The sequence below is a fragment of the Rhinichthys klamathensis genome, unplaced genomic scaffold (assembly GCF_029890125.1).
Source record: "Rhinichthys klamathensis goyatoka isolate OS25496 unplaced genomic scaffold, OSU_Roscu_1.1 h1tg000462l_1, whole genome shotgun sequence".
NCBI classification, from domain to species: domain Eukaryota; kingdom Metazoa; phylum Chordata; class Actinopteri; order Cypriniformes; family Leuciscidae; genus Rhinichthys; species Rhinichthys klamathensis.
Window position 1 is genome coordinate 1,001,509 of NW_026606951.1, and position 14,630 is coordinate 1,016,138.

At 49.7% G+C, this 14,630-nt stretch overlaps 1 protein-coding gene across 4 annotated transcripts in view; it reads right to left on the reverse strand.

Annotated features, from left to right (window-relative positions):
• klhdc2 (kelch domain containing 2) overlaps positions 1 to 14,630 on the reverse strand; it is a 33,827-nt gene that overhangs the window by 18,742 nt on the left and 455 nt on the right. For 2 of the 4 annotated variants that reach the window (XM_056236755.1, XM_056236752.1), the window contains exons 2-7: positions 14,340 to 14,620; positions 13,372 to 13,587; positions 12,369 to 12,454; positions 6,756 to 6,873; positions 4,782 to 4,891; positions 4,617 to 4,701 (exon numbers count right to left, since the gene is read on the reverse strand). In XM_056236755.1, coding sequence (XP_056092730.1) covers positions 4,617 to 4,701; positions 4,782 to 4,891; positions 6,756 to 6,873; positions 12,369 to 12,454; positions 13,372 to 13,575 — 603 coding nt within the window. In that variant the 5' untranslated portion in view covers positions 13,576 to 13,587; positions 14,340 to 14,620. Of the gene's footprint in view, positions 1 to 4,616; positions 4,702 to 4,781; positions 4,892 to 6,755; positions 6,874 to 12,368; positions 12,455 to 13,371; positions 13,588 to 14,210; positions 14,621 to 14,630 lie in introns of those variants that run through there. The other 2 variants (XM_056236754.1, XM_056236753.1) reach the window with 2 other exon arrangements.

Sequence of the window (14,630 nt, forward strand, 5' to 3'; positions counted from 1 at the left end):
GACCACAACACATGATGCAGTCAGCCGGATCCGGGCCGTATCCAGATCAGATGGAGGACCTGCGCCTAGACACGACCACAACACATGATGCAGTCAGCCGGATCCGGGCCGTATCCAGATCAGATGGAGGACCTGCGCCTAGACACGTCCACAACACATGATGTAGTCAGCCGGATCCGGGCCGTATCCAGATCAGATGGAGGACCTGCGCCTAGACACGACCACAACACATGATGTACTCAGCCGGATCCGGGCCGTATCCAGATCAGATGGAGGACCTGCGCCTAGACACGTCCACAACACATGATGCAGTCAGCCGGATCCGGGCCGTATCCAGATCAGATGGAGGACCTGCGCCTAGACACGACCACAACACATGATGCAGTCAGCCGGATCCGGGCCGTATCCAGATCAGATGGAGGACCTGCGCCTAGACACGACCACAACGCATGATGTAGTCAGCCGGATCCGGGCCGTATCCAGATCAGATGGAGGACCTGCGCCTAGACACGTCCACAACACATGATGCAGTCAGCCGTATCCGGGCCGTATCCAGATCAGATGGAGGACCTGCGCCTAGACACGACCACAACACATGATGCAGTCAGCCGGATCCGGGCCGTATCCAGATCAGATGGAGGACCTGCGCCTAGACACGACCACAACACATGATGCAGTCAGCCGGATCCGGGCCGTATCCAGATCAGATGGTGGACCTGCGCCTAGACACGACCACAACACATGATGCAGTCAGCCGGATCCGGGCCGTATCCAGATCAGATGGAGGACTTGCGCCTAGACACGTCCACAACACATGATGTAGTCAGCCGGATCCGGGCCGTATCCAGATCAGATGGAGGACCTGCGCCTAGACACGTCCACAACACATGATGTAGTCAGCCGGATCCGGGCCGTATCCAGATCAGATGGTGGACCTGCGCCTAGACACGACCACAACACATGATGTAGTCAGCCGGATCCGAGCCGTATCCAGATCAGATGGTGGACCTGCGCCTAGACACGACCACAACGCATGATGTAGTCAGCCGGATCCGAGCCGTATCCAGATCAGATGGAGGACCTGCGCCTAGACACGACCACAACACATGATGTACTCAGCCGGATCCGGGCCGTATCCAGATCAGATGGAGGACCTGCGCCTAGACACGTCCACAACACATGATTTAGTCAGCCGGATCCGGGCCGTATCCAGATCAGATGGAGGACCTGCGCCTAGACACGACCACAACACATGATGCAGTCAGCCGGATCCGGGCCGTATCCAGATCAGATGGAGGACCTGCGCCTAGAAACGACCACAACACATGATGCAGTCAGCCGGATCCGGGCCGGATCCAGATCAGATGGAGGACCTGCGCCTAGACACGACCACAACACATGATGCAGTCAGCCGGATCCGGGCCGTATCCAGATCAGATGGAGGACCTGCGCCTAGACACGTCCACAACACATGATGTAGTCAGCCGGATCCGGGCCGTATCCAGATCAGATGGTGGACCTGCGCCTAGACACGACCACAACACATGATGTAGTCAGCCGGATCCGGGCCGTATCCAGATCAGATGGTGGACCTGCGCCTAGACACGTCCACAACACATGATGTAGTCAGCCGGATCCGGGCCGTATCCAGATCAGATGGAGGACCTGCGCCTAGACACGACCACAACACATGATGTACTCAGCCGGATCCGGGCCGGATCCAGATCAGATGGAGGACCTGCGCCTAGACACGACCACAACACATGATGTAGTCAGCCGGATCCGGGCCGTATCCAGATCAGATGGAGGACCTGCGCCTAGACACGTCCACAACACATGATGTAGTCAGCCGGATCCGGGCCGTATCCAGATCAGATGGAGGACCTGCGCCTAGACACGTCCACAACACATGATGTAGTCAGCCGGATCCGGGCCGTATCCAGATCAGATGGAGGACCTGCGCCTAGACACGACCACAACACATGATGCAGTCAGCCGGATCCGGGCCGTATCCAGATCAGATGGAGGACCTGCGCCTAGACACGACCACAACACATGATGCAGTCAGCCGGATCCGGGCCGTATCCAGATCAGATGGTGGACCTGCGCCTAGACACGACCACAACACATGATGCAGTCAGCCGGATCCGGGCCGTATCCAGATCAGATGGAGGACCTGCGCCTAGACACGTCCACAACCAGTGTTGGGCAGTAACGCGTTACTAGTAACGCGTTACTGTAACGCAGTTACTTTTGACAGTAACTAATACTGTAACGCATTACTTTTTAAATAAAGTAACTCCGTTATCGTTACCATATGGTGCGTTGTCCGTTACTTTTTTAAATTAATTAGTTGCTGGAGCGGCTGAGAAGTGTGCGCTGTTACACAGTACGAGATCACTGAAGAGACTGCTAGCATTATACAGAGCGAGAGGACACATAAACTCACTGGCTGAGTTGTTTACGTTAACACGTGAGGCAGCGCGAGCACGGAGATTACAAGCTGCACGGAGAGCGCTGAGCACTTCAGATGCGCATTTAAAACACAGACAGCGAAACGGTATGAATACAGAACACTAAAGTACACATTGCCATATCATTATAAAGTAATATTTTGTCTAGATGCTGCATCAACAGAGAAAGAACAGAAGCTTGCCGTCGAGTCTGAGAGGAATAACATTAGTAACGGCTAACTTACCTCAAGCGATTAAAGCAATGTGACCAAAACACACGCAGACCTGACCCAGATGTTTTATGTCGCAATTGTTACCATCTATTTGCATTAGTTTATATCCAGCTGGTCACTGTTATGCATTCATTAGCCGGCGAAGTTGTATTTTTAAAGCTGACGTGATTGCTTACATTGATATGTTCATGCAGCGACATCAAGTTTCCTAATCAAGTGTTCTAAAATTTAAGCAAATAAAGTGAAAGACTATACATGTAATATATAGGTCTACATTTATGTAATTTTAATGCTCTGGCCTTTGCAGATATTTAAATATGGCCATCTTCTATAAGCTTGAATCATATAAAATGGTAACACTTTACAATGAGATTACAATTTTAGCATTAAATATGGTTAATAAATGTTGTAGAAGTATCATTCATTGTTAGTTTTTTAATTTCAACATTTACTTAATACATTTGAAATTGAGTTTAAATTGTTATTGTATCTGTTATTACCTTAGTTAATTAGCCTACTATGAACTAACAAGAATGATCAAGGTACAATTGTATTGCTCAAATATTCATTCATGCAGTAAAAACGTATTACTGTCAGCTGCATGAACATATCAATGTTGAGAAAGCAAACACATCACTAGCTTTACACATGCTTGTTTTGTTATTTATTTCAGAAATCCTTGTGATATATTCAGTTTGTGCTGGTCTGACTTAAATAAAATAGTGTTTAAAAATTACTTTCTGTTTAAGTCAGTTTTGTGTTTGTATAGACCATAACGCATAAAAGGGCATTAATGGGAACATTAAAGAACTTTCTTTAAAAAAGTAACTAAAAAGTTACTTTTCACAGTAACGCATTACTTTTTGGTGCAAGTAATCAACAAAGTAATTGAGTTACTTTTTGAATGAAGTAACTAGTAACTGTAACTAGTTACTATTTCTTAGTAACTAGCACAACACTGTCCACAACACATGATGTAGTCAGCCGGATCCGGGCCGTATCCAGATCAGATGGAGGACCTGCGCCTAGACACGACCACAACACATGATGTAGTCAGCCGGATCCGGGCCGTATCCAGATCAGATGGAGGACCTGCGCCTAGACACGACCACAACACATGATGTAGTCAGCCGGATTCGGGCCGTATCCAGATCAGATGGTGGACCTGCGCCTAGACACGACCACAACACATGATGTAGTCAGCCGGATTCGGGCCGTATCCAGATCAGATGGAGGACCTGCGCCTAGACACGACCACAACGCATGATGTAGTCAGCCGGATCCGGGCCGTATCCAGATCAGATGGAGGACCTGCGCCTAGACACGACCACAACACATGATGTAGTCAGCCGGATCCGGGCCGTATCCAGATCAGATGGAGGACCTGCGCCTAGACACGACCACAACACATGATGTACTCAGCCGGATCCGGGCCGTATCCAGATCAGATGGAGGACATCATATGTGGATGCGCACATCGCGATATCGATGCTAAAATTACACATCGTGCAGCCCTAGCGAGGATCCTCTTCAGACACCTTGAAGAACGACCAGACAGCATTGTTGCTCCTTCACCAAAGGCAAAGTTAAACTGACTTTGACTTTTTTTTGCCGCCTAAAGCACCTGCTTCAGCACATTATGTGACGTGTAATGTATGCGCCCGTGCAAAAACAAACATCCCCGCCCCCACACTCACATCTACACACACGTCAAATTCACAGGAATGATTATCGGCCTGGTCACATCGGCCCTATTTTGACATCGGAACGATACCGATGTGTAAAAAATTGACCATATCGGCGGCCGATATAACGTGCACACCTAAATTTAATATTCAACAATATTAGTGACTTGACTTGACTCACTCACACAAACACACTCTCACTCATCTGTGTCACGCATGACGTCTGCTGATGAACACGGACTCACCATCAGCGAGTTCTCATCGAGCTCAAACGTTCCTCTGTGACCGGGCTGTGCGGTGTAGCCGTAGCCTCCGAAATACACCAGCCTGCGGAGACAGAGCAAAGGAGGTGTGTGTGTGACCTCGCTGATGACATCAACTAGTGTCTGACTGGCCTGATGAACACACACCTGTTTCTGTGGACCCAACAGCCCAGCTTGTCTTTGCAGGTCGGAGCCAGACCCGTCAGACTCATCTTCTCCCAGCGGAGCGCAGGCGTTCGCAGCGGCAGACGGTAGACCTGAGAGAAACACCAACATCTGGAGATTCAGATACACACACACACACCAACATCTGGAGCTTCAGACACACACACACACCAACATCTGGAGCTTCAGACACACACACACACACCAACATCTGGAGCTTCAGACACACACACACACACACACACACCAACATCTGGAGCTTCAGACACACACACACACACCAACATGTGGAGCTTCAGACACACACACACACACACACACACACACACCAACATCTGGAGCTTCAGACACACACACACACCAACATCTGGAGCTTCAGACACACACACACACACACACCAACATCTGGAGCTTCAGACACACAAACACACCAACATCTGGAGCTTCAGACACACACACACACCAACATCTGGAGCTTCAGACACACACACACACACACCAACATCTGGAGCTTCAGACACACACACACACACACCAACATCTGGAGCTTCAGACACACACACCAACATCTGGAGCTTCAGACACACACACACACCAACATCTGGAGCTTCAGACACACACACACACACACACACACACACACCAACATGTGGAGCTTCAGACACACACACACACACACCAACATGTGGAGCTTCAGACACACACACACACACACACACACACACACACACCAACATCTGGAGCTTCAGACACACACACACCAACATCTGGAGCTTCAGACACACACACACACACCAACATCTGGAGCTTCAGACACACACACACACCAACATCTGGAGCTTCAGACACACACACACACACACACACCAACATCTGGAGCTTCAGACACACACACCAACATGTGGAGCTTCAGACACACACACACACCAACATCTGGAGCTTCAGACACACACACACACACCAACATCTGGAGCTTCAGACACACACACACACCAACATCTGGAGCTTCAGACACACACACACACCAACATCTGGAGCTTCAGACACACACACACACCAACATCTGGAGCTTCAGACACACACACACACCAACATGTGGAGCTTCAGACACACACACACACACACACACACACACACCAACATCTGGAGCTTCAGACACACACACACACCAACATCTGGAGCTTCAGACACACACACACACACACCAACATCTGGAGCTTCAGACACACAAACACACCAACATCTGGAGCTTCAGACACACACACACACCAACATCTGGAGCTTCAGACACACACACACACACACCAACATCTGGAGCTTCAGACACACACACACACACACCAACATCTGGAGCTTCAGACACACACACCAACATCTGGAGCTTCAGACACACACACACACCAACATCTGGAGCTTCAGACACACACACACACACACACACACACCAACATGTGGAGCTTCAGACACACACACACACACACCAACATGTGGAGCTTCAGACACACACACACACACACACACACACACACACCAACATCTGGAGCTTCAGACACACACACACCAACATCTGGAGCTTCAGACACACACACACACACCAACATCTGGAGCTTCAGACACACACACACACCAACATCTGGAGCTTCAGACACACACACACACACACCAACATCTGGAGCTTCAGACACACACACCAACATGTGGAGCTTCAGACACACACACACACCAACATCTGGAGCTTCAGACACACACACACACCAACATCTGGAGCTTCAGACACACACACACACCAACATCTGGAGCTTCAGACACACACACACACCAACATCTGGAGCTTCAGACACACACACACACCAACATCTGGAGCTTCAGACACACACACACACCAACATCTGGAGCTTCAGACACACACATCAGCGCAGAGATCATTATAGTGTCCGTGTCGTTATAAAGCCTCACTGTGTTGGTGTTTCCTCTGGCCTGGTGTCCGCCGAACACGTACAGAACTCCGTCCACACTGGAGCCGCAGCCGCCCGACATGGAGTCCGGCACCTCGCCCTCGGAGCACTGCACACGCCTGCACACACACACACACACACACCATCAGCAGCAGCTCGAGCACCTCACACGCCTGCACACACACACACACTAGGGCTGTCAACGAATATTCTAAATTCGAATATATATTCGAATAGTTTTAAAAAAAACAGAAATTCGAAGGTGAAAATTAATATTCGAATCATGTGGAAAAACCATAGACTGTGGGAAAAACACGCCCGCTATATTAGAGGCGCGGCTGTCTGCTTTGCGAGTGGTAAAATTCTGAAGCTTAAATGTAAAACGAATTTTCCAGCAGCACAGCTAGCACAGTGAGTGTCTGGCTCACTCATTGGCTGTGCAGCGGCAACTGCACATCCAATGGCGCGGGCGCCTCCAACGTGTGCGCCAATGAGCTAGCATTACATCAGACACGTCAGAGCCCGCCAAGGGGGCGTGGCCAGACACCCTCGAAATAGCCATAGTAGCAGGCTTGCTAGCAGCAGTTTACCCATGAGTTTACCACAGCACAGCTCGCTCGGAGCGTTCAATGTCGGTTCTATATACTGTAAAACTTCAATTAATGTTAATAATATTTGTTTCAATCACCGAATGAAGCCTGCTATGTTTAGGACAAGAGTCGCGACCTTAAATTGCTTGCACAAAACTCTTGATCAGCACGCCACTCAACATTTGTTTATTGTTGTTCATTTAAACCGTTATGCGCAGAGAGCGTGAGGGCGAGAGAGAGAGAGAGAGAGAAAGAGTGCCTGTGAGTGCGAGCGAGAGTAAGGTCTGCGGTCTTGGCCATTAGTTGATTTACTTGGTTTTGTGTAAGTTATTACGTTGTCAAATATGTTTAAACTTAAATAAACTAACTATACAAGTAGTTGTGTCTCTTTGTATTAATTTGTCCTGTTATTGACGTAATGCGCGTCATTGACAAAATGCCCAACCAGATATTCGAATAGTTCGAATATATGTGGTTTTTTTAGAGGGAATATTCGAACGTCATTTTTGAGCAATTTTGACAGCCCTAACACACACACACACACACACACACCATCAGCAGCAGCTCGAGCACCTCACACGCCTGCACACACACACACACACACACACACACACCATCAGCAGCAGCTTGAGCACCTCACACGCCTGCACACACACACACACACACACACACACACCATCAGCAGCAGCTTGAGCGCCTCACACACACACACCATCAGCAGCAGCTTGAGCGCCTCACACACACACACCATCAGCAGCAGCTCGAGCGCCTCACACACACACACACCGTCAGCAGCAGCTTGAGCGCCTCACACACACACACCATCAGCAGCAGCTTGAGCGCCTCACACACACACACACCGTCAGCAGCAGCTTGAGCGCCTCACACACACACACCGTCAGCAGCAGCTTGAGCGCCTCACACACACACACCATCAGCAGCAGCTTGAGCGCCTCACACACACACACCATCAGCAGCAGCTCGAGCGCCTCACACACACACACACCGTCAGCAGCAGCTTGAGCGCCTCACACACACACACCGTCAGCAGCAGCTTGAGCGCCTCACACACACACACCATCAGCAGCAGCTTGAGCGCCTCACACACACACACCATCAGCAGCAGCTCGAGCGCCTCACACACACACACACCGTCAGCAGCAGCTCGAGCGCCTCACACACACACACCATCAGCAGCAGCTTGAGCGCCTCACACACACACACACCGTCAGCAGCAGCTTGAGCGCCTCACACACACACACCGTCAGCAGCAGCTTGAGCGCCTCACACACACACACACCGTCAGCAGCAGCTTGAGCGCCTCACACACACACACCGTCAGCAGCAGCTCGAGCGCCTCACACACACACACACCGTCAGCAGCAGCTTGAGCGCCTCACACACACACACCATCAGCAGCAGCTCGAGCGCCTCACACACACACACCGTCAGCAGCAGCTCGAGCGCCTCACACACACACACCGTCAGCAGCAGCTTGAGCGCCCTCACACACACACACCATCAGCAGCAGCTTGAGCGCCTCACACACACACACACCGTCAGCAGCAGCTTGAGCGCCTCACACACACACACCGTCAGCAGCAGCTTGAGCGCCTCACACACACACACCATCAGCAGCAGCTTGAGCGCCTCACACACACACACACCGTCAGCAGCAGCTTGAGCGCCTCACACACACACACCGTCAGCAGCAGCTTGAGCGCCTCACACACACACACCATCAGCAGCAGCTCGAGCGCCTCACACACACACACCATCAGCAGCAGCTTGAGCGCCTCACACACACACACCATCAGCAGCAGCTCGAGCGCCTCACACACACACACACCGTCAGCAGCAGCTTGAGCGCCTCACACATACACACCATCAACAGCAGCTTGAGCGCCTCACACACACACACCATCAGCAGCAGCTTGAGCGCCTCACACACACACACCATCAGCAGCAGCTCGAGCGCCTCACACACACACACCATCAGCAGCAGCTCGAGCGCCTCACACACACACACCATCAGCAGCAGCTCGAGCGCCTCACACACACACACACCGTCAGCAGCAGCTTGAGCGCCTCACACACACACACACCGTCAGCAGCAGCTTGAGCGCCTCACACACACACACCATCAGCAGCAGCTTGAGCGCCTCACACACACACACACCGTCAGCAGCAGCTCGAGCGCCTCACACACACACACCATCAGCAGCAGCTTGAGCGCCTCACACACACACACCATCAGCAGCAGCTTGAGCGCCTCACACACACACACCATCAGCAGCAGCTTGAGCGCCTCACACACACACACCATCAGCAGCAGCTTGAGCGCCTCACACACACACACCATCAGCAGTAGCTTGAGCGCCTCACACACACACACACCGTCAGCAGCAGCTTGAGCGCCTCACACACACACACCATCAGCAGCAGCTTGAGCGCCTCACACACACACACCATCAGCAGCAGCTTGAGCGCCTCACACACACACACCATCAGCAGCAGCTCGAGCGCCTCACACACACACACACCGTCAGCAGCAGCTTGAGCGCCTCACACACACACACCGTCAGCAGCAGCTTGAGCGCCTCACACACACACACCATCAGCAGCAGCTCGAGCGCCTCACACACACACACCATCAGCAGCAGCTCGAGCGCCTCACACACACACACACTGTCAGCAGCAGCTTAAGCGCCTCACACACACACACCGTCAGAGAAACCTCTTATCCCTGCCTTCTGCACTGAGTTGTCAATATATTTGTTCTTTTGCAGGAATGCTGAGAGTCTTTGTGCCACAACACTGAAGAAAATTTTTCCTTCCACATTCAGTAAACTGATCTGCCGGAATTGGTGGATGGTTGAGGAGTTCTTCTCTTTGGGAATCAGGATCCCTCCTCCCCTTCGCCATGCCTTCGGTATTAAGCCTTTTCCCCATGTCACTCTCATTAGCTTCCAGAGGAACTTCAAGACGCCTGGTGTGTTTTTATAGAGCCTATATGGAACACCGTTTGGCCCAGGGGCTGATGCTGCTCTTGCTCGCTTTACTGTGTTCTCAACTTCACTCCATGTTGGGGGTCTTGTGTCCAACTGGTGCTCAGGTGGTTGGATTGGTGGCATGTCATCTGGGATGGTGGCTGGTACATGCCTCTGATTGTCGGAGTAGGTCTTTCTAAGGTGCTCCTCCAGTTCCCTCACAGGTACATTAAGAGTCCTGGTTTTCTCTTTGACAAAGAGGTCTTTGGCGAACTTGTAGGGATCTCTATAGAAAGCAGTCCTTGTTCTCTCTTTCTTCTTATGTTGCTTTCTCAAGCATTCTGCTCTTCGCAGCGTTGCAAGGCGTTGCTTGCTGTCACCCTGTAACACCTCAATTCCTTCCCTTTCCACTTCTGTAGCCTTCTTCCACTGTCTTCTCAGGCATCTTCTCTCTTTCACAAGTCGCTGAATCTCTTGCTGCCTCCTGGACTTAAGATGGGCTGAAGGTTCCTTCGGAGTACTGTGGTCCTTGCTTTTTACTCCAAATCTCTCTGCGCCATAGCTATAGATGATCTCTCCTATCTTCTCCAATTTTCTTTCGACACCTCCTTTCAGACCTTCTAGAAGATGGACAAGGTCTGTGTCGATGGTTCCCCACTCCTTTTTCTGGCAGGATTTGGGCCACAGAATTTGAGGCTTTCGTCCATCCATTTTCCTCTCTACCGCTGGCTGTGACTGGCTGGGGTCTGGGCTCATGTCCGTTGGTGGAGCTGTGCTTGACAGAGCTTCGTCTGGGCTGCTGATACCCTGTGGACTGTGGTGAGTATCCTGCCACTGGGCTTCATCCGACTGATTCGCCCTACCTCTGAGGAAGTAGTGGTCAATGCGGGGTCCCTTGGTAAGCTCTTTTAGGCACTTTTTTCTGCCCTGGTGGATCTTGAGACCCTTCTCCGATGTGATCTTTGTCCAGCCACAGATGCAGCTTTGTAGTCTGTGTCCTGCCAGTGCTGTTACTCCGTCAACTGTCTTGCTGATCATCTGTGTCGTCGTCGTTTCCGTTCCAAGGTCTGTTACCGTGTGATCTGCCAATGAGTCATCTTCCTCTTGAATTTTTCGTAGCAATGGTTGGGTGTATCCGAGTCATTGTGTTGTGACTGGCTCCTGCCGACATGGGTTGCTAGCCCATGCCAGCCCCGTTGGGGTCTGTTCCCTCCTGTCAGCAGTCTCTTCAGGCTGTCACCAGGTCTTTCCCAGGTTGTCAACTGCCCTTTCACAGTAGTCACTGGTTCCAAACCAGAGTTCAATATGCTTATTAGGACTAGGTGTTAAAATCCCTTGATGTTCAGCAAGCGCTGTTGTTGGAGATGTCCTCTTGGGTAGGGTTGGATTGGGGGATGACCGCTTGGTGCCTCCAATACGACACATCCTCAGTTGTGCACCCCGGCCTCATTGGGTGTTTCGGCCTTTTATCACAATAGACCCTCACCCGAGGCTGGCCCACCACAGGTTGATCAGACCTGGGTGTGTGTCGCACCGGAGGCTCCATGAGGTCACTTGGCAGCCCATACCGTCTCCTTCCGCTTCAGCCACAGCCAGTGACTGCTTCTTTCGGCAGCAATTGCAAGGTCTTTGATGGCCTTCCGCTGAGCCTGTCCTCTGATTCCAACCTCCTTTAGCAGCCTTGTGGTGGAACTAGCTACAAACTAGCTAACCTTAACTTTAAACTAATATAATTTATTTTACTGGACAGTTTAAAGCTCATAACCATATTTTGTTGTTACTTGAAGAGTGCAGTGTCATGTTGGATCATGCAGTATTTGTCCTGAAAAGGCTACTCAGTAAATGTCTGTAATTTAAGGTCATTCCTATTTTATTTGTATTCATTTTAACCATTAACTTTAAAAGCACACTCTTTTTATGACTAAAATAACAGTAAAGGATAAAAAAAAATTAATTCCCAAAAATGAAAACGGAAAAAACGGAATTTGGGAAAAAATAAAACGGATTTCATAGGGCCCTACTCAGGGAACTCACCATCTTCCTGTCTCCATGTTGTAGATCCAGATTTCGTTCTTCGGCAAGTACAAGTCAGTGAATTCAGTCGCTTCAGCATCTGCATTCTGACAGTATAGGGTTAGGGTTACAGAGTTAGTGTGAGATGACTCTTCACGTAAGGGATAATGTACATCCAGCCGGTTGTTATCTCAGAGTAAACCCCCTTCTGGTGTGTGTGTGTGTGTGTGTGTGTGTTATCTCAGAATAAACCCCCTTCAGGTGTGTGTGTGTTATCTCAGAATAAACCCCCTTCAGATGTGTGTGTTATCTCAGAATAAACCCCCTTCAGGTGTGTTTGTGTGTGTGTGTGTTATCTCAGAATAAACCCCCTTCAGGTGTGTGTGTGTGTTTGTTTGTGTTATCTCAGAATAAACCCCCTGCAGGTGTGTGTGTGTGTGTGTGTTATCTCAGAATAAACCTCCTTCAAGCTGATGAAGACCTGATCCCCCTGTCGGGTTTATTCTGAGATAACACACACACACACCTGAAGGGGGTTTATTCTGAGATAACACACACACACCTGAACGGGGTTTATTCTGAGATAACACACACACACACACACACGCCTACACCTGAAGGGGGTTTATTCTGAGATAACACACACACACACACATACACACACACACACACACCTACACCTGAAGGGGGTTTATTCTGAGATAACACACACACACACACACACACACACACACACACACGCCTACACATTAAGGGGGTTTATTCTGAGATAACACACACACACACACACACCTACACCTGAATACACCATGGATACTTGCCACATAAATAAATAATTAGACACGAAATATTGAGTTGAAATATTTTACTTTCATTAAACGCAGAGCTTCTGTGGATGAGCCTGTGTTTCTGTTTTCAGCGGTTGTTATCTGGGAATAATATACCGCTGGATGTGTGATTGGCCAATCAGCATCAAGTATTCCCCAGAGCCGTGTAATAAACAGTATAGCGTCTGGTGTTATACCTTATATCCTCCCCAGACGAACATGCAGGAGCCGTCGGTGACCGCGATGTGTCCGCTGCGCTCCGCTGGACTCGCTCTGGACACACACACCTCCTCCTCCTGCAGCCAGAAGCCTTCGTCCTCCTCGTCCTCCTCGCCTCCTGCGTCCCACTCAAACTCATCCTCATCCTCATCCTCCATGTTCTGGACAAGATCTTCTTCCATGTCAGACCGTCACTAGAGTGGGACACATTTCAATAAAGCATCTACTCACTGTTCATCTGCAGGCTGCTTTTACACACACACACACACACTCTCTCTCTCTCTCTCTCTCTCTCTCTCTCTCTCTCTCGCACACACTCACTCACCATACACATAAAAACACACTCTCTCACAAACACTCACATACACACAAAAGCACACACACACACACTCTCTCTCTCTCTCTCTCTCACACACACACACACACACACACACTAACTCGTATATCATAGATTTCCATTGTTTTATATCAGGTTATAACTTACCCAGCTCTTAAACCAAGATATTACAGAAACAGACCAGTAAAATATCCTCACTATTCGCTGTATAAGTGAGGTAATCTGGCCCTCACAAGTAAAGTTACAGTTAAACACACACTGGTATTACAATCCTGTAATTACAATTTTTATAATATGGATAAAATCCCTATAGAGCTTCATATATCCTGTCAGTGTGACCACAGAATAAACAATCCGTTTATTTGACAATAATCAGTTGTATTATTGATCAAATCGAGTGAATTATCCCCACTGTCGTGTTGTTTTGATTGAGCAGCTGATGCGCGCTCACCGCTAGTCGAATGACAGAAAACTACTCACACGAACGGGAACTACTAATGCTGTCACTTCAGTGTGATGAACGAGTGGAGAGTCATGGAGAGTAGCTTGTTGTCATGAGTAGCGCTGCTCGTTTGAATTAAAACTGTTTTTAATTCAGAAAGGCCTCACCGGAAATATCTTCTGGTAAAATGATGCCGCCATATTAGTGAGGTCAGTCAGCGTTCACTGCGCATGTGCGACGCTTGGAAGCGCGCGTTACGCAACAGATTAAACATGAAACATCTTTTCCGTCTGCTGTTTTAAACACGATCTTGTGCTCCAAGATTAGGTATTTTACTCAATAGGTCTGAGTTTTGGCTGAAATTGTGCTATGGATCTACCGGTTTGCTAATTAGCCGATTTTGAACGGAAGAAGCGCGAGCGCCTCAGAACTTCAGGTTTGTTTATTTCTCGGTGTAT